Source organism: Urtica dioica, chromosome 11 (genome assembly GCF_054948205.1).
Source record: "Urtica dioica subsp. dioica isolate 48M chromosome 11, U.dioica_male_clone48M_v1_H2, whole genome shotgun sequence".
Lineage (NCBI taxonomy): Eukaryota > Viridiplantae > Streptophyta > Magnoliopsida > Rosales > Urticaceae > Urtica > Urtica dioica.
In genome coordinates, this window is record NC_142766.1 from 5005893 (window position 1) to 5023995 (window position 18103).

The window sequence follows — 18103 nt, forward strand, 5'->3', positions numbered from 1 at the left end:
AGAAGCACCGTTTCTTTATTCTATTCTCTCTAGAGAGAAATTGAAAATAATCTTACCTCACGAAGTCAAGAATTTGATATTACACAAGTGTTAAATATATTTTTTTTGAAAAATATATATGATTTATTAGATTTTTTTTATTCGAAGACTAAATTTATTAGGATAACCCTGTATATACTTAAATTGGTTTAAAATGTTCTAATACGGGACTAATTTCGAGTTGAGAGTTTGAAAATAAGTCCACCAAATTGATAACTTTCACTTGATGAGGTAGAGTGGATAAGTAAAAGTAAAATGACATGCCCCATAAATGACAGGGCTAGTGAAGTCGATAATCCACTCGTCGATTTCCGTGGGACCCAATAAAACTGTCATTTAACAGATAAGGACTCACACCCTCTCCCACACAAAACCGAACCTTCTTCTTTGCCATTTCCATGGCGATCTTCTTCTTACACGCACCGCCATCAACGCCCTCCTCTTCCCTTACCTTACTCCCGTCTCTCAATTCGCAGCGCAGCGCTCTTCTCTTCCCGCCATCTTTCTCCGCTTCTTCGAGCTCCAAACGCCTTCGCGGTCGAGGCCTCACAGTGCGAGCTTCCGCGGCCAATGCTGTCGTGGAATCAGAAAACGGTGCCGTTTCGGCGCCGGAGAAGAGTCTCGAACGCAATTCTTATGGAAGGCAGTACTTCCCTCTCGCTGCTGTTGTTGGTCAAGTACCGCTCTTTCCTTTTTCTCTTTCTTTTCTGTGCTTTTGCTGTTTTTGGCTTGCTTGATTACATTTGCGTATTGGACCTCAATTCGCATATTTTGAATCTCCAGGAACAGTTGAATTAGTTATATATTCTACATATTTTGGAAAGTTGGAAGCTATAGATTACTTGTGGGTTTCTAACCTTAACCACATTGTGCACCTAGTAAGAGCATCCCCTTTCCTTTTTGTAGGATGCTATAAAAACAGCTCTTTTGCTCGGAGCCATTGACCGTGAAATCGGAGGGATTGCTATCTCTGGAAAGCGAGGCACAGCCAAGACAGTGATGGCTCGAGGGCTACATGCGATTTTGCCGCCCATTGAAGTGGTTTCCGGTTCTTCATCAAACGCAGACCCAACCTGCCCCGAAGAGTAAGGAAATAATATAATTAAAGATGTTCAATGCTGGAATATTGTTATTCCTAGCATGTAGATGAGGTTTTGAGAGTAGTTCGTCATTTTGGCTTTTATTTCACTTCCTTCTAAAACATTTTTTTTGGAAGTTACCTTTTTCTTATCAAGATAATGATCATGGGATCGTTCGTTGCAATTCTCAAGGTGGGAAGATGGCCTTGCTGATTCCATAGAGTATGATTCCTCTGGCAACATTAAGACTGAAGTTGTCAGGTCACCTTTTGTTCAGGTAGTGTAACTACACGTGAAGTCTTGTTTGCTTGATCTGTTTCTGTTAGGATTTTAGATATTAAGCGAAATGTAGGATGCTATAATAATAATTTAGGGGTTAATATAGTATAATTTGAAGTTGTATTAGTCTATAAATATAAGATAATTGTTAGAAAAGGGTATGCATTTAGATTGGTATTGTATTAGGAGAGTCGCTGGTCTCTTAAACTACCTGGAGCTCCTGAAGATCCATATTCACAATTCTGATTACCGAAGCCTTAACATTTTCCTTGTATAACCTGTTTCGATTGTGCTCTAGATCCCACTTGGAGTAACCGAGGACAGACTCCTCGGATCTGTCGATGTGGAAGAGTCTGTGAAAGCAGGAACAACTATATTCCAACCGGGACTGCTTGCAGAAGCTCACAGAGGTGTTCTATACGTTGACGAGATCAATCTTTTGGACGAGGGTATCAGTAATTTGCTTCTTAACGTTTTGACCGAAGGAGTTAATAGTGTGGAAAGAGAAGGAATCAGCTTTAAACACCCGTGCAAGCCACTCTTGATTGCCACTTATAACCCGGAAGAGGGTGCCGTACGTGAGCACTTGCTGGATCGGATCGCTATCAATTTAAGGTACATAAAGAAATGTCTTCTTCACGTTCTAAACACTTTGCTTTCGGCTAAAGTCACGCTTCTTCTGCAGTGCAGATCTTTCAATGAGCTTTGACGATCGTGTTGCAGCTGTTGGAGTCGCGACAAAGTTTCTGGAGCAGAGTAAAGAGGTTTATAGGATGGTCGAGGAAGAGACTGACTCTGCAAAAACACAGGTAAGCATTTCGTAGTTAAGTGGTTTGTTTGTTGGCCAGATTTCACCCAACATATGGTATGCAAACTTAAAAGCATAACCAGTCTAGATGATAGATTTTAGATCGAACTGTTAGGCAACTTCTAGACTAGGTTAACTATCAGGTCTACATTGGTAAGTACTGTAATATGATTCATCAAATTTTCTCTTTTTTCTTTTCTTTTTCTTATGGCAGATCATTTTGGCAAGGGAGTATCTAAAAGACGTTACGATTACCCGAGAGCAATTAAAATATCTGGTGATAGAGGCCCTTCGAGGTGGCTGCCAGGTTCGTACTATTAACTTGTTCTTGTTTACAATTTTTTTTTAAAGCGAAGATGATTAAATCAAATTGTTAAATCAGGCCTCATTGGATTATTTACCATTTTTTGCTGTCATATGAGCTTGATTACAGAGCCATACCTCTGAGTCCAAAATTAACTTGGCACCTGTTACCCAAACTTGTATTCTGCATTTAACTCTGGCAAGAGATCACAGCTATCTATTGAAAACCGAACGAGAGTGTTAATTTTGTTGATACCCATACTGGTTGATGCTCACGCCTCATCAGTTTACTATCTTGAAATGCAATCTCATTATGTGCTATGCTTCTAGTTCAGGCGAAAAAATAAAAATTGAGTCCTTTAGTCTGGAAAACTCTTACCAGAAACCCCACAGTATTTAAGTAATTAGTGTCAATTGCCTCTATTACCATTCCGCTAGAAAGTTAGCTACCGTGATCAATTTATGATTTAAGGTTAACTCCAGTAACAACATCCAAGATCTATAGTAGTGGAGAATAATTTCACATAATCTCAACATTTAAGGTTCACGTATTTCAACATTTTTCTCCCATTGATATCAGTCCTGCTGCTTTAAGTGCATTTACATTTTAGCTAAACATATATCGCAATTGCAGGGACACAGGGCAGAGCTATATGCTGCCCGGGTTGCAAAATGCTTAGCTGCTTTTGAAGGACGTGAGAAAGTTGGCGTTGATGACCTCAAAAAAGCTGTTAAGGATTCTTGTGAAAGTTTTTTGTTTTTTGTTTTTTGTTTTTCCGCATTATCTGCTTCTCATTAGTTATCCTCTGCAATTCATCAGAAATTACTTTTAAAAACTGGCGCGTCAGTGTTCAAGCAAGAATACTAGTAGTATGTCAAATGCTCTGTAAATCATTTTACTATTATAATAAACGTGTACACGAATCACTGAATTTGGTTTCTTTTCGATGCAGTCCATGTAACGAGCACTGAAGAAAAGAATTATGTACTGTGAAGAAAATATTCGAAGATTTAAATGCAGATTCAGATCATATTAAGGAATAGATTTACCAAATCAGAAGCTATTTTGTCATTCATTTACATCATGGCACATCGCTTTTGTTCTAACATCTAATATACAACAGGTAGAACTTGTCATTCTCCCTCGGTCAGTCCTCAGTGATAAACCGCCTGATCAGCAAAATCAGGAGCCTCCACCACCGCCACCTCCACAAAATCAAGAATCCGGGGAAGAGGACAAAGAGGAGGAGGAGGAAGAAGATGAAGATGAGGTACATGTTAATATTTACACATTAGATTTTATTTTCCTAATAAGGGGCTATATGCAATCAGACAACTACATTTGTTATTTTCAATATCAAAGCATTCTCTTCTAGATTCACCAATGGAAAAATGTTCCCTCGTTTAACCAGGATGAAAACGACGAAGAAAATGAACAACCGCAAATACCGGAAGAGTTCATATTTGATGCAGAAGGAGGCTTGGTGGATGAGAAACTTCTTCTCTTTGCGCAACAAGCTCAGAGGCGGCGGGGTAAGGCTGGAAGAGCAAAGAATGTTATATTTTCAGAAGACAGAGGGAGATACATAAAGCCAATGCTTCCTAAGGTTAGTACTAATCGTTCTTCATCCCAGCTGTTATCCGCAAAAGAAAACGACACAAAAAAGTATAATAAAATTTGAAATTGAAAAAACATAAACATATTATTCAAATTGATTTTTTTAGTAGAATTTGAATGATACCCAAAATATAAACATTACGTAAATGCATGTCTTAGATTACATAATATCCTATAAAATCATGTCACGAGAAATATTAAACTGTCAATATTTATGATTTGTTTGATTTTCTCGTAAACTATTATCTCGAACAGGGACCTGTAAAGAGGTTGGCCGTGGATGCCACCCTTAGAGCAGCTGCACCGTATCAAAAATTGCGCAGGGAAAAGGACACTCTCAAGATTAGAAAAGTTTTTGTGGAGAAAACTGATATGCGAGCAAAGAGAATGGCACGAAAAGCAGGAGCACTGGTATCAAAACCCGTTTCCTTCCAAAGCCCATGTGCTTTGGACTCAACCTTTGTGATCTTCTATCTGTAACGATTGTTCATTGCAGGTTATATTTGTAGTTGATGCAAGTGGAAGTATGGCACTTAACAGGATGCAGAATGCTAAAGGTGCTGCTCTAAAATTACTCGCAGAAAGTTACACGAGCAGAGATCAAGTGAGCTCAAAAATATTTTTCCGTCATAATAAAATTATACGAGAATTTCCCTAATATGTTTTCTAGGTATATCTTTCCAAGTTTCTTCTTTTTTGGGGAATTAAAAACAATAATACCATCCTCAATGTGTTGTTTTTTTTTTTTTCTTACAAACCAGGTTTCCATTATCCCTTTTCGTGGAGACTGCGCAGAAGTTCTTCTCCCTCCATCGAGATCAATTGCAATGGCAAGAAAGCGTCTTGAGAGACTTCCATGTGGTGGAGGTTCACCCTTGGCTCACGGTCTCACAACTGTAAGTATAAATATGTTTGATGTTAAGCGACGAGGCAGGAATGTTTACATGTCCTTTTTACCTTTGACTTCAAAGCTGGATGCTAACAATACTGAAATATAACACGTTTCGAAATATCTTGAGCCTAAATCTCTCATGTATGTGTCAAAAGCCGTTTTCGAAAGGGAGTATATCAATTATATATCCCCAAATTTTACGCGTTGTCGTAATCATCTCCTCTATTTGACACTCTACGTCCAGTTAATCAGTTTGCTATATAAAAATCTTTTATGTTTACACATTCTTACAAAATCATACATTGGTTTTGAATTTTTATTTGTACATATTCACAGTTCAACAGTAAGGTTATTTTGATATTTTTAAAATTTTCAAACAAATACATAATAAAAATAATTGTTGACTGATGATTTTGTAAGAATGGAGAGATGTAGATTATATGGCATTACCTCAAAACTGAGGGTGTATAATTGAAATCTTTCATTTTCTAAATAATTGGACAATTAATGGTAGCGCGCTGGTTCAAATATGGGAAATTCTCAACTTCTGATTGTAATCCTTTCGGGGGAGATTCGACACCACAGGCTGTGAGGGTTGGATTGAATGCAGAGAAGAGCGGCGATGTTGGGCGTGTAATGATTGTTGTGCTGACCGATGGACGAGCAAACATTTCCCTTAAACGATCCACAGACCCTGAAGCCGCCGCCGCCGCTGATTTGCCAAGGCCTTCAGCCCAAGAATTGAAGGTAAAGAAAAGCCGGAAATGCAAAAGATTTTTCTAAGCTCGTGAAACTAAATTGATGTTCATTTTGCTTGTGCTTGATTTCGATTGAAGGACGAGATTCTTGAAGTGGCGGGTAAGATATATAAAGCGGGAATGTCTCTCCTTGTCATCGACACCGAAAATAAGTTTGTCTCAACTGGATTTGCAAAGGAGATTGCCAGAGTAGCTCAAGGTTTTTTTTTTTTTTTAAATTTTGTTCCCTTAATCTTCAATCAACCATTTTTGCAGAGTAATTTCCAGTCTCACTACACACTTTTTTTTCTCTTGCAGGAAAATACTATTACTTGCCCAATGCCTCGGACGCCGTAATCTCGGCAGCGACAAAGGATGCTTTGTCAGCGTTGAAAAGTTCATAAATCATCACCACCTCACCAAATAATTTTTTTTAATGCTAATCCAATTAGAGATATGGCTTGAATTTATAGCTCTACAACGAGATGTTACATCTAAGTTTTGGCATCTACAAGAAGATACTCCCTCATTTACCGGCTCCAGTGTATTACATCGTTCATGAGTGAAAATTTCACTATATTTGTTTCTGGCTCTCATATAGCCATATCACCAAGTATAATGGATTGACAAATCCAAGCTCAATCTCACTGAATATTTGTGGAAATAAAATAGAAAACGGAAACAATGGTCTAGAAGTGATCATAAATGCGCATTTCAAACGGGTAACTAGTTCATTTGACTTAAGAAAAAAAAAAAAAAAAAAAAAAAAAAAAACTAGTTCATTTGACAATTCCTTAAAAATAAAAAATAGCTCATTTGACAATTGAACCACAATTGGGACATAATGCCTTATACTTTTAGTTTTCGCCTTCAATATTATTTAGAATAGAATATTATTTAGAATAGAGTTATTAATGGCAAAATACTTGATTTTTTTCATGTGGTGCACTTGAATACGCAACGTTAAAAAGTTGGCGAAAAATCACTAATGTTAACATTTTGTTTTGTCGTTACTACTTATGGCGTTGGCGTTAGTGATATTTTGAATGGTCAGGATTTTTATTTAATTTGATAACTAATTTACTAAATCATTCAAAACATATAATTAATAGATATTGAAACATTAAAATCAATTAAACATGTCATTTAAATCAGAACAAAATAAAACTCTCATTTATCGGAACAAAAGAAAAAACACATATACACGATACAAACAAATGGAAACCCCAAAACACCAAACCATAAATCCCAAAATCGAAAATGGATGAGCATGAACCAAGTGATGATGGCGCTGAATTCGAGCTAGAGGAAGAAGACTATCGTGAAGACGAGGAGACAAACGAGGAGCCAAACTCAGCTGAACCAAACAAGTGGTGGTTTGTGGTCAATGAAATCTGCAACGAAGGTCTTGCTGGTGACGACGAGTCGGATGGAGTACGGTATGAGAGTGACCTCGATAGTCTGTGTAGTGGTGAGGAGGAGCAGTGCACAAGGATACAACCCTCAATCAACACGTGACGACGTCAAGCTGAAAATCTGTATGAAATTTCCATTGATTGATCATCTTCGAAGAGATGTTTTCATTAAAGAAGTTAGAGAGTTTCAGTACTTAACCAACAACCAGATCAGAGTACAAGCCAGATGCAAAGGGTTGGTGTAAGGTATGGATTTTCACGAGCCTGGTAATGGAGAAACGTTCAAGGACAATGAACGAGGTTTATTAGAAAGAATCTTTAAATATTGCAAAAAGAAGTTTCTCGAAAGGATGACAACAAACCGGAAATGGAAATTTAAGATTATTTAAGGTCATTAAAAGGTTTTGGAATTATTTCGAGAAGTCTCGAGTTTGTCTCGAGTAAGTTAAGAAATCGAACGAGGGTTTTAGTAATTTCTCGACAAATTATGAAAGGTCAGGAAAGCGAAAATAAATTCCAAATGACCATAAATAAATTATAAGTGAATGGAATTTAACGAAAAAAATATTTAAATTAATTTTCTAGTTATATTTTCTATGTTTTGGGAATGGAAATATGTTGTTTTAAGTTAAGAATAATTAAATTGCAACATTTAAAAGTCTTTTGTGAAGGAAATCCAGAGAAAATAATAGGAAGGAGTTAGTAGCAAAACAAGGAGGGATTATTTTGCAATTCGGAAACCCTTATTTCTTTTTTCTTTAACCGACTTACTTTCTCTCCTGGTTATCTCTTATGCATGAGAGAGAGAGAGAGAGAGAGAGATTAAAGAGGAAGTATTACGCTTGGTCGGTCTCATCTCAAGCGTGATCGACAGGGGTTCGAAGGCTGGTAAATCGACAGGGGTTCGAAGGCTGGTATCCTAACACATAAGATGAATTCTTTAACACCAACCATATGCCGGGCTAAGTATGAATTCTTTTAAGTATGTATTATAAGATATTTTCCTCGGGTTCCATTTTGAGACATTTTCAGAGTTACGTTTTTATATATATAACCCATTATGTTTTAAAAAACGAGCCCAAATGCTCGGTTCATTAAAGTTCTGAAGGCTAAAAGTTTTATTCGATCGAACCCGAAATACTAAGGATAAGTTTAAGGAAATGCTTTACAATATAAGTTTAGACACTTATATATAGTTATTTTCTTAAATAATATCAAGTACTAAGTATACAATATTTTATAAGATATGTTTTGATTCGAGTTAATTATTTTATGCTTATATATTTTTCCGAGCTAGATATGTTTAAGGAAATTAGTTTTTGACTGAGTTCAAAGGTCATATGGTCTTTTAAGTTAAGTATATATTTCTTTTTAATATTCGACCGAGACAATATTATGAGAAGAATAGATGGTAATATGAATAGATGGATAAGTCATATGTTATTTTATTGTATTCATCAATGTTTGTGATCCACTTTTTATCTTCTTCTTCTAGACATTTTTAAATTTTCTTTGCACTATTTTTGTAATATAAGCCTTTGACATGTATTAAATATCAATATATCATTTGAAGAGTCATTTATAAAAAAAAAAAAAAAAAAAAAAATTTAAACAGCTGAACTAAATACTAAACGTCGACGTTTTAGACGGGCCTTCTTTTTTTTTATTATTTTTTTTATGCTGTTAGCAACAACGACTTGTTTACCGAGTCGTTTCAACTCAGATTGAATTAAATACTAAATATAAAAAAAGAAGAATCTTCACACTCCCAAACCCACACCGAGTCTCTGTTTTGGAAAATTTACGAAACTCCAGTTTTCCCGCCTTCTTCGCTCGCTGTCTTTCTCCCCTTTTCATTTTGCGGCCACTTGAACACCTTCGCTTACCGTTGTTGCATTTTCCCCCAATCCTCCCAGGTTCTAGGGTTTGTGTCTTTCAATTTTTTCCATGACTATACAAATCGAATCTCGCGCTGATTATCTATTTCAAACATTTTGTTTCTTTCTCTTGCAGATGGAGGCTCTTTATTCGAAGCTCTACGATAAATACAATGTTATTAAGGTATGTCGTGTACTTCGTCGCTTACAAATTGCATTTTATCTTCTTCTTTTATTTTATTTGTGCAAGTTAAATTTAGGATATCAGTATTGTTGCTGTGTAGTTAACTCATGATTTCGAATTAGATAGATTCGTTTGCGAGTTGGACGATTCTAGGTTTTTATTTTCAGGGTTACAAATAAATTATCGTTGGAATTTTTTACTTGTATGTTTGGCTTGCTAGTTCATTTAGTTTATGAAATGATTTTCTTTTCACTTTTCCAGACGAAACGGATGACTGAAATGGATCAACTCAATAAAGACCAAGAGGTGAAATTTGTCAAATATGTTTCTGGTATGTGTGTCTTCAAAATTTCATCATTTCTGTAGCTTGTAACCATGCTTTGTAGTGTAGTGTTGAGTCATTTTTTTTTTCTTCAGTATGTTGCTTTGTCTTGAAGTTGTGTCTCTAAAGTTGCATCATTTTGTTTATGTACCCATCACTAGTACTCATGATAAGACTTTCTTTTAGCAACAAGATACTGGTTGACGTATTAAATTGCAGCTTATACATGTTTCTAAAGTTGCGCCGTCGTATACTCTTAATGTTCGGCTAATATCTCACTAATTTGCAGCGGCTGAGGAATTAATACAGTATTTCAAGAGTGATAAAGAGAAACTGATGTCTCAGGTTAATGACTTAAGAAGTGAACTTGCTTCTGCAAGGTGTGAAATCTTGCTTTTTGTAGGTTACTTATTTTTTTCCCTTCATAGATAATAGTATATACTATTATGCTATCAAACTTCTTTTGGAAAATTCAAGACATTGGCTGAGTTGAATGCAGAGTCTCCAAGGAGTGTTCTGAGTATCAGAAGCTATGGATTGAAGAGAGCCAAAGGAGTAAGTAAAAACAAATTTAGCTTTGGTACAATAATTGTTCAATTTGTAACTGTATAATTATCTTGCTTTGCATAAAAAATTGAGGCACGAGTCTATGGTAGGAAATGTTCAATGGAACCTCAACTGTGTCATTTTGGCTGTTTGGTTTGCTATTCTGGGGACTCCCATAGTTTTGTTTTGCGAGGATGGCTTAATCTCTCTCATTTTGTTTATTTTGTTATCAATCTTTTCGGTTGTATTTCCAGCTTTTTTTTTTTTTGGCAAGTTCACACTCTGATTAATTTCACTGTTAGGGTATTTTGGAACCTGGAAAATTTGAATCCAAGACCGTGTATGCTAGCAGCCACATGTGTGACTCTCCATTCTCTCTCTCTCACACAAAATTTCCTTGAAATTTGATTTTCCTTCACTTTGTCTTTCAAATTCTCATTTTTCATCGTAAAATCTGGGTTCCAAACATAGTCTTGTTGTTAGTTATGCAAGAGGTTTGCACGTGAAACTTAAGATATCTCAATACCCATGTCTACTGTCGTGGAAATTCAACTAAAACTCTTTGTTTTTGGCTCAGTCTATTCCGAGCAGTCAAATTAATTTTTCACGCATTTCTTTCATGTAATGAGAGAGCTAAATTAATGGCAGATAGAGCTCTCTCGGAAGAGGTTGAGAGGCTGCAAAAGCTGCAACAAGAGAGTTCTATTAGCATTCGAAAAGGAAATAAAAGGACACAAGAAAACACTCCCCAAACGATATCGGGCAGATTGTTTGACAGCTCAACTGGGGAACTCAGGAGAAGTAAACGCGGGAAGCTATCTGAGCCTGAAGCTGGTGGAATCACGGAGCTTGACAGTCCTCAAGTTGTTGAGGTCCGACAAGAATCAGCAAAGGGCTTGCACAAGCAAACAGTGTCCCATGACACCGGTGTGATGGTTCAGAAGGTAAAACCTTACTAATCATGCAAATAAGTGAAACTTGCTGTTCTTAACATATTTTGTTTCTGACACCCTTTTCAGTCAGAATGCTGTACAACAATTGGCAGATCAGGTACCAAACTTCTACTCCATTTCTACTAAAACTATGTGATTTCTCTGGGATTTTGAACAATTTGACGACGTACACGTGCAAGTTTCCAGGCGATGAAGGCACAAATTGCATCTATCAGGCACTTATTGAGAATTTGTTGGGCATGAAATTTTCTGTCCTGACTCAGAATGGAGTACGCATATCAGCTGAGCACCCATCGAGTGGTAACGCCATTAGCATACGTTACTAATATGGTTCTTCCTAGAAGTTTGGATTCCAAGTTCAACTCTTTTGTGATACCTGCTTATATTTCATTCATCGGTCCCATAATCTAAGAATTGAAAAAAAAAACGGTGGTTTCTGTTTTAACAGGCTATTCATTCAGCTTGACATGGCTGGAGAAGGAGGACGGGAAGGAAGTAGAATTACAGTACAACGTAGTGTCGTTGGGAACGTTTGAGAGAGTTGCCCCGGAGTGGATGAAAGAAGCCATCATGTTTAGCACAAACATGTGCCCTATCTTCTTTGAAAGGGTGTCTCGTGTCGTGAAGCTCTACTCTTAGTACTACCTCCTTTGCTTTCCCAAGTACGTATATGTTGGTGTTCCATTAATGATGTAACTAAAAATTGGTCGTGTTTTGAACGATAATCGATTGATGTGATGTTGTGAGTAACTAATGAAGTTTAATTTAAAGACTTGAAATGTTTTTATTTTTATTTTCTTATATGATGTGTTTAAACAAAAGAAAAAACTGGAATAGGTTGTAAGATTAAGGGAAAAAAAATTGCTCGTTAGCCTAAACATATGTTAAAAAAAATGCGATCCTTACAATTTGGGGCTGTACAGTTGAGTTATATCTTAAAATTACTCGTTAGCCTAAACATATTTAAAAAGAAAAATGTATGTCATTCTTACGATTAGGGAATTTAACAATTAAAATTGATATCCATTTGCATGTTTTAGATTTGAGTTCGATGTCACAGATGAATGAGTGTAAAGTCTGACCAAGACACTCCTACAAAGCTAGCCGACCAGATCGAACCTTATTAAGTTTGTCAAGAATAATAGACTGGAACAATCTATGATTTTTTTATTTAATTTATTTTATATATATATTAGTAAGAGAGAAACGGAATCGAATGAGATAAATGAAGTGTGTATATTCTTTACTCTAAAACTTACTAAACATGAAAATAATAGTTGACTGTCTAATAATTTTAAGAAGCAAATATACAAAAGTCATTAAAAAACCAACGTGAGTTGCAAAATAGCCAAAGTATTAAGTAACTGAAGTAATTTTTAAAAAAAAAAGTAAAATAGCTAAAGATTGACGATGCCAATAACATTTTGACACGTGTATAGAATACTTGTGCTTATAAAATGCACATGATCAATATGTATTTATTAAGTATGTTACGTTACAAAAATATAGAAAAACGTTTGTATGTGTTTAATTGCGGAAAAAATGAATTCAAAACAGTACTAATTCAAAACACGTTTGTTTGGTCCCAACTCAATAAATTTTCTGTATACGTGTACGATTGACCAATGTGCGCTTAAAGACAAAAGGCTCGAGAGAGCCAAATTCCCTCAAACAGCCGAGAAGATCCTGAAAGTTCGCCGCTCGAAGTCCTTGAAACAACGAATTGAGGGGCTAATATTATCGGTCGTTTTAAAAAATTATTAAATTTCTTGTGACTTACAAGAAATTCCATGTCAAAACCCAAATGAGGCACACACAGAAGGTCGATCCGGACCTACAAAGACTAAAAAGTCCATCCAGGATGAGCGCACGAAGAAAAACCAGAAAAAATGAAAAAAAGAGCAAAAAGCTTCATGACGCGTCACGCCTGGTATCTGGTGCGTTGCGCCACGACCAGCACGCCGTGTCATGTCAAAAATTAGGCCTACTGCGCGTGCCTTGCCTTCACCTAATCCGACTTTTGTGGATCTTTCAACCCTTTAATCACTATAAATACCCCTCTCCTCAGAGAAAAAAAGATACACATCTCTCTCTCAACACAATCAATCGATTTCAGAGTCGTAAAACGCTGTTGAGGACCCTCCGTATCTACTTTCACTCTAATCAAGCTCGATTCTGTCAAATATTCTCAAAGAATAACACCACCTTACCTCATTCATAGCAATTAGACTAATGTTGAGCGTCAGAGCGCGCGCCTAAGGCCTTTGCGTCCTTTTAGTTTTTTTTTTCTTCTTATAATTCTCAAGCCTACGCGACGAACGAAAAACGTTTTTGAGAGTTTTTACAAACTCGGCTTGGATGCGATCACTTTGTCCGGTCTTGGGTCGAATTGCCCAAAATCCTCGATCGTTGTCTAATTTTTATCTACCACAATTAATACATACGGTATGTTTCCAGATTATTTAACAAAAAATATTGACAATATATAAGTGATCAACGGTCTCACATAGGTGGATCACGTCGCATATGAGCGGTTTGCTGCTGATAAAATTATTTCTGTTTAATAAAAACAACACCATAGTTGACGATGTTGAACACTTTTCCTCATGAAAATCACCTTTCATCAGCAAATAAATATTAATAATTAAGAGAAAATTATTCCTGAACAGTACTGATGAAATGTGGTATATGGAATTGTCTATGTGAACAAGTAAACAATTTGGTAAGCAAAGAATTTAAAGAATATTGTATTTGAGTGCCCACAAAAAATGGAAGCCTTGAATAGTTGATCTTTCCATTTATTCCCTTTTTATACGATGCATATATATGATCTGTGGGCAAGTTCGGCGTTTTAACATTGAAAATTCATAATATAAAATAGGTAAAACAAAACCTCGAGTTTAGCAATGGTCTATTGCAGAGTTGGCCCGTTTCTTTCTGTACTTTCTTTCGCCGTACTCTTATCATCTTATCAAGTGCTATCAAATGGTAATTACTTCATCTGAGTATCTTTAGAAACCAATTCCAAATTTTAATTTTATTCCACGATTGTATCCTTGGTGAAAATTTTCTGCCTGTATCACTTATTATAACAATTGGGCATATACCAAATTTTTCAAAACCTCCCAACGTACATGTTTAAAGTTTTAAACTACGTACACACGATTAATATTTTTTTTAATCATTATTAATTTATAGTCCATAATTTATATCGGTATGAGATAGCTTTCTATCTACCATTTCTACTGTAATTAGACTTTGTATATGTTAACTGTTTGTATAATTTTTTTTCTTAATTAATCGTACTCCAACGGAATAAAATCTCGAGATCTGGGTGGTCCTCCGTCTTAAGTTTTTTTTTTTTTTTTTGGCGGATCACCTATTATTTTCACATATTTTGTAATCAGTAATCACTTTTTAATTTTGAAAATTTGCACTTATAACTCTTTTTTCAAATTTTAAAGAATTTTGTTTTTAAATCGAATTTTAACAGGATCTATTAGACTCATATGACCTAGTTTTTAATACTTAGAGTGGTTGGTTCATGCAAAGATCATCATCAAATTAATTATTTGACGTAATTACAAGTGTGACACTCACAAATTTTGTTGATGAAGCTGAAATGTGAGTGTCACACTTGTTTACAATTATTATTTAACCACAATAATTAATGGCGTTCGCAACATGTTGTATATATCAATAACACCATGGATACTCCGAAACAGGAGACGAAGAAGCTCTTCTGAAAGGTATCAACGAGTACCGCAAATCGCTGAAGCTGTCGGAGCTCAGAAAGAACTCGAAGGCCTCTTGCGTTGCTGACGAGGTTGCGGGCGATCTCAAATACTACATGTGGAACAGCACGGAGGAGTTCTCGGGGTGCGACCCCACCGGAGCTGTGGCCAGGCTGGTCAACTTCCCAAAGCGCCTCAGGAAGTGCCACGTGGAGCCCAACACCACAGCCACCGCCGTCATCCTTCCCGTCTACATGACCAAGCTCAACATCAGCCGCCTTCTCATCAACTACACTCGCTCCTCCTATGCGAAATTCCTCAACTCCTCTAAATTCACCGGCGTCGGAGTCGGGATTAAGTACACCTGGACTGCCGTCATTCTTACCACCCACGATCCCGCCGGAAGCTGCTCCTCTGAGGCGCCGGCGGTGGTGGCGGCTAGTGGACTTGTGGTTTTAATTTTGGGATTTCTTCTCACTCTCCTCTAGTAGGGTGTTGATAATGGAATATTTAATTTTTTTTTTTATAACAGGATACTTGAAATTTGAATATAAGAGTTCACTACTACAAATGTTGGATTTTACAACCCATTTCTACAACGCTCACGGCTAAGTGTTGTAGAAACTGAGGATTCTACAACCCTTAAAATAAGTGTTATAGAAATTGGTTGTTTCTACAACTCTTATGGTTAAGCGTTGTAGAAAGTGAGTGTTTCTACAACACTTATGGCTAAGCGTTATAGAAGCTTGATGTTTCTACAATGCTTACTATAAGTGTTGTGAAATTTCACATATTTTAGATTTCTCACAACGCTTAGACTATCTGTTATAGAATCCTCGCCGCGGCGACGTGTGTTTCAGCCGTGGCGAAATCCTTCTACAACGAATTCTATTATCGATCGGTACAAGATTAGGGATGAACCACAAGAGGAGGAAGAGGGGGAAGAGGAACCACCGCTCAATGAGCCCCTATTGCGCTTCCAAGCACCTCCAGTAGTCGACCTCCTACCATCGACTACATTGCTCATTGCTCCCACTATCTCGTTGGCGGGTTTTATCACACACAACAATACATGCACCAACAAGCTGATTATGGCGCCTCCCACATCAACCAATTGAACGATCTCTACTCTCGGTGGGACATCAACTAGAAGAATTATGTGCTATATTTCCTCCATATCATCAATACTCCGATTATCCGTACCCACCACCACCACAGTAGCCATTGCATATTGCACCTCCTCAATATCCGGCACTACCACCACCACTACCACCACCAAATGACGAGTGAATTTTCTGAACCACCACCACCACCACCAACTCCTCAATATTAATTATGTTTCAGTTTTAGACTTGTTTTGAAATTAAGTTTCAGTTTAAGACTCGTTTGGTGTGTTTAAGTTTAAGACTCGTTTATTACTTTTCATTTAATGTGTGTTTGAGACTAGATTCTATGTTTGAGACTTATCTTAATTTCATTATGTTAATGTTCGTTGATTGTGGAATTTTTATTTGAATGGTAATTTGTTAGTTAAAAAACAGGTTTAATATGGAAAAAACAGGTTAAATCTGAATAGCATGGTCATTTGAATACTATCTCGCGGCGGCGATGTTGGTTTCTTGCCGCCGCATACCCTCCGTACCGCGGTGAGACACATACTTCGCCGCGGCGAAAAAGTTACTAAAAGCATTTTTTTTTGGAAAACAGAGTCTTGCCGCGACGAAGTAAATTTCTCGCCTCGGCGTGCTACTCATGCTGCGGCGAGAGTTATACTTTTCTGCGGCAAGAGTCTACGACTCTTATTTAAGCATCGTAGAAGGTACTCGCCGCAGCGAGATTTCTACTTCGTCGCGGCGAGACTGGTATCTAGATAGCATTTTTTGGAAAACAATATCTCGCCGCGGCGAGGTTGTTTTCTAGCCGCGGCATGTTTCTTTAGCCTTGGCAGGAAATAGTCGTCGCCGCAGCAAGAAAGTTACCGAGAGCGATTATGTTTGGAGAAGATTTTCTCGCTGCGGCGACAGCGGTTTCTCGCCGCGGCGTGTATAGTTTGCCGCGGTGATAAATAGTCTTCGCCGTGGCGAGAAACAAACTGCGGCGACTCTCCTGGAAAAGACATTTTAAATAAAAATACATTCTATAGAGACATTTTAAATGACAATAACATTGTCCAAATGAGAATAACATAAAATCCAAAATAAAAATATATTATCCAAATGTTCACAATCAAACAAAAATAAGATCTATATCCTTACGAAGAGAAACATCGTCATCATCGAAATCATCCATCTCTTATTCAATAGGCGGTAATCCGGATGTGAATGGCGGAATGCTAGACATGTCTACGCCTTCTTCTTCGTTACTATTTCTCGCTTTTATATGAACCACTAACGATAACTATGGATTGGCTGGATCCGAAACATAAAACACTTGACTTTCTTGCGAAGCCAAAATAAATGAATCGTTCTCGTAACCAATCCATCTAAATTCGACAATTGTAACTCCTTCATTATCAACTTTAACATGATTATTTTCTTACCATTTGTATTTGAACAAGAGCAATGCGACTCGCAACCCGTAGTAATCAAGTTCCCAGATGTCTTCAATGTATCCGTAATAGCTCATAAAATCATGTTTTGGATTCTTATCCTTGGCCGACGAAACATGTAATGCTTCGGCAAACAATGTAACACAACTATTTTGAATGGGATGCTTGTTGTCTCTTTCTTGTGTAAAATGTAAAACTATTAACATACCGCGCAGTGTACCTTGTAACTATCGAGGAAGGCTCGCCAGATAGTTTACTCAACGTAGATGAATGTACCTGATTCTTTAAATAATCTTTTTCCAAGCCAATAATTAAACAAACGGTGTGCTCTTCTTGCAACCATTTTTCATTTCTACATTTCTTTAGATTATTCATTCTCAACTCATTCAAATGAATATCCACAAATGGCGTGACCTCAAAAACGTTGTGTAGCACATGGAGAGTGGCTTGCTCCCATTCTTTTCGGTTGACGTTAGAATAAGTACCTATAGAAAATCACTCGTATACATAAACAAGAACCCTCATAATTTAGATAAAAAAAAAAAAGAAAGTGTCACAAAAAAATACCTGTAGATAAAGCTTTTGAATCAAAATTTGTGTTCTTGGGTAACCCAATATCGTCCGCTTTAGCTAAATACTCTGAACAAAACTCAATAGACTCTTTTGTTATGTAATTTTCCACTATTCTTCCTTTCGGCCTATTGTAGTTCTTCATGTTGCTTTTCAAGACTTTCATGTAACGTTCGATTGGATACATCCACCGTAAAAA

The 18103-nt window shown here is 36.9% G+C and overlaps 3 protein-coding genes across 6 annotated transcripts; all 3 read left to right on the forward strand.

Moving 5' to 3' along the window:
* The first annotated feature begins 389 nt into the window (after positions 1-389).
* Positions 390-6351, forward strand: ALB1 (ALBINA 1). Of its 2 annotated transcripts, XM_089630743.1 has the most exons (15): positions 392-716; positions 946-1124; positions 1311-1395; positions 1696-2012; positions 2083-2206; positions 2420-2512; positions 3143-3238; positions 3633-3779; positions 3921-4115; positions 4382-4537; positions 4623-4730; positions 4888-5022; positions 5604-5765; positions 5855-5975; positions 6074-6351. In XM_089630743.1, the coding sequence occupies exons 1-15, from the start codon at positions 438-440 to the stop codon at positions 6157-6159; spliced, it is 2283 nt and encodes a 760-aa protein (XP_089486869.1). In that variant the 5' UTR covers positions 392-437; the 3' UTR covers positions 6160-6351. The 2 variants fall into 2 exon arrangements, 1 of the variants encoding a protein (XP_089486869.1); XR_016302050.1 differs by lacking the exon at positions 6074-6351 and having other exon boundaries at positions 390-716; positions 5533-5765; positions 5855-5976.
* Positions 6352-8874: 2523 nt separating this feature from the next.
* TTN9 (titan9) lies at positions 8875-11831 on the forward strand. 3 transcript variants are annotated; one of them, XM_089600993.1, is made up of 9 exons: positions 8875-9057; positions 9184-9231; positions 9493-9562; positions 9843-9933; positions 10053-10108; positions 10748-11043; positions 11119-11149; positions 11239-11352; positions 11501-11831. In XM_089600993.1, the coding sequence occupies exons 2-9, from the start codon at positions 9184-9186 to the stop codon at positions 11689-11691; spliced, it is 897 nt and encodes a 298-aa protein (XP_089457119.1). In that variant the 5' UTR covers positions 8875-9057; the 3' UTR covers positions 11692-11831. The 3 variants fall into 3 exon arrangements, with proteins under 3 accessions (XP_089457119.1, XP_089457118.1, XP_089457120.1); XM_089600992.1 differs by having other exon boundaries at positions 8876-9086; XM_089600994.1 differs by having other exon boundaries at positions 8894-9094.
* A 2037-nt stretch (positions 11832-13868) lies between these two features.
* On the forward strand, positions 13869-15589 carry LOC149380812 (putative GPI-anchored protein At3g06035). The gene is made up of 2 exons (XM_089601615.1): positions 13869-14040; positions 14778-15589. Exons 1-2 carry the CDS (start codon positions 13959-13961, stop codon positions 15272-15274), a joined length of 579 nt encoding a protein of 192 aa, XP_089457741.1. The 5' UTR covers positions 13869-13958; the 3' UTR covers positions 15275-15589.
* Positions 15590-18103: the final 2514 nt, after the last annotated feature.

What these genes read in the sequence shown, in the direction of transcription:
- ALB1 (XM_089630743.1), top strand. Translation starts at nt 438, where the DNA reads ATGGCGATCTTCTTCTTACACGCACCGCCATCAACGCCCTCCTCTTCC. An exon ending in TGGCTCACGGTCTCACAACT is followed by an intron (nt 5,023 to 5,603) that starts GTAAGTATAAAT and finishes TCGACACCACAG; the next exon opens with GCTGTGAGGGTTGGATTGAA. An exon ending in GATTGCCAGAGTAGCTCAAG is followed by an intron (nt 5,976 to 6,073) that starts GTTTTTTTTTTT and finishes TTTCTCTTGCAG; the next exon opens with GAAAATACTATTACTTGCCC.
- TTN9 (XM_089600993.1), top strand. Translation starts at nt 9,184, where the DNA reads ATGGAGGCTCTTTATTCGAAGCTCTACGATAAATACAATGTTATTAAG. An exon ending in ATTTGTCAAATATGTTTCTG is followed by an intron (nt 9,563 to 9,842) that starts GTATGTGTGTCT and finishes ACTAATTTGCAG; the next exon opens with CGGCTGAGGAATTAATACAG. An exon ending in CCGGTGTGATGGTTCAGAAG is followed by an intron (nt 11,044 to 11,118) that starts GTAAAACCTTAC and finishes CACCCTTTTCAG; the next exon opens with TCAGAATGCTGTACAACAAT.
- LOC149380812 (XM_089601615.1), top strand. Translation starts at nt 13,959, where the DNA reads ATGGTCTATTGCAGAGTTGGCCCGTTTCTTTCTGTACTTTCTTTCGCC. An exon ending in TTATCAAGTGCTATCAAATG is followed by an intron (nt 14,041 to 14,777) that starts GTAATTACTTCA and finishes ACTCCGAAACAG; the next exon opens with GAGACGAAGAAGCTCTTCTG.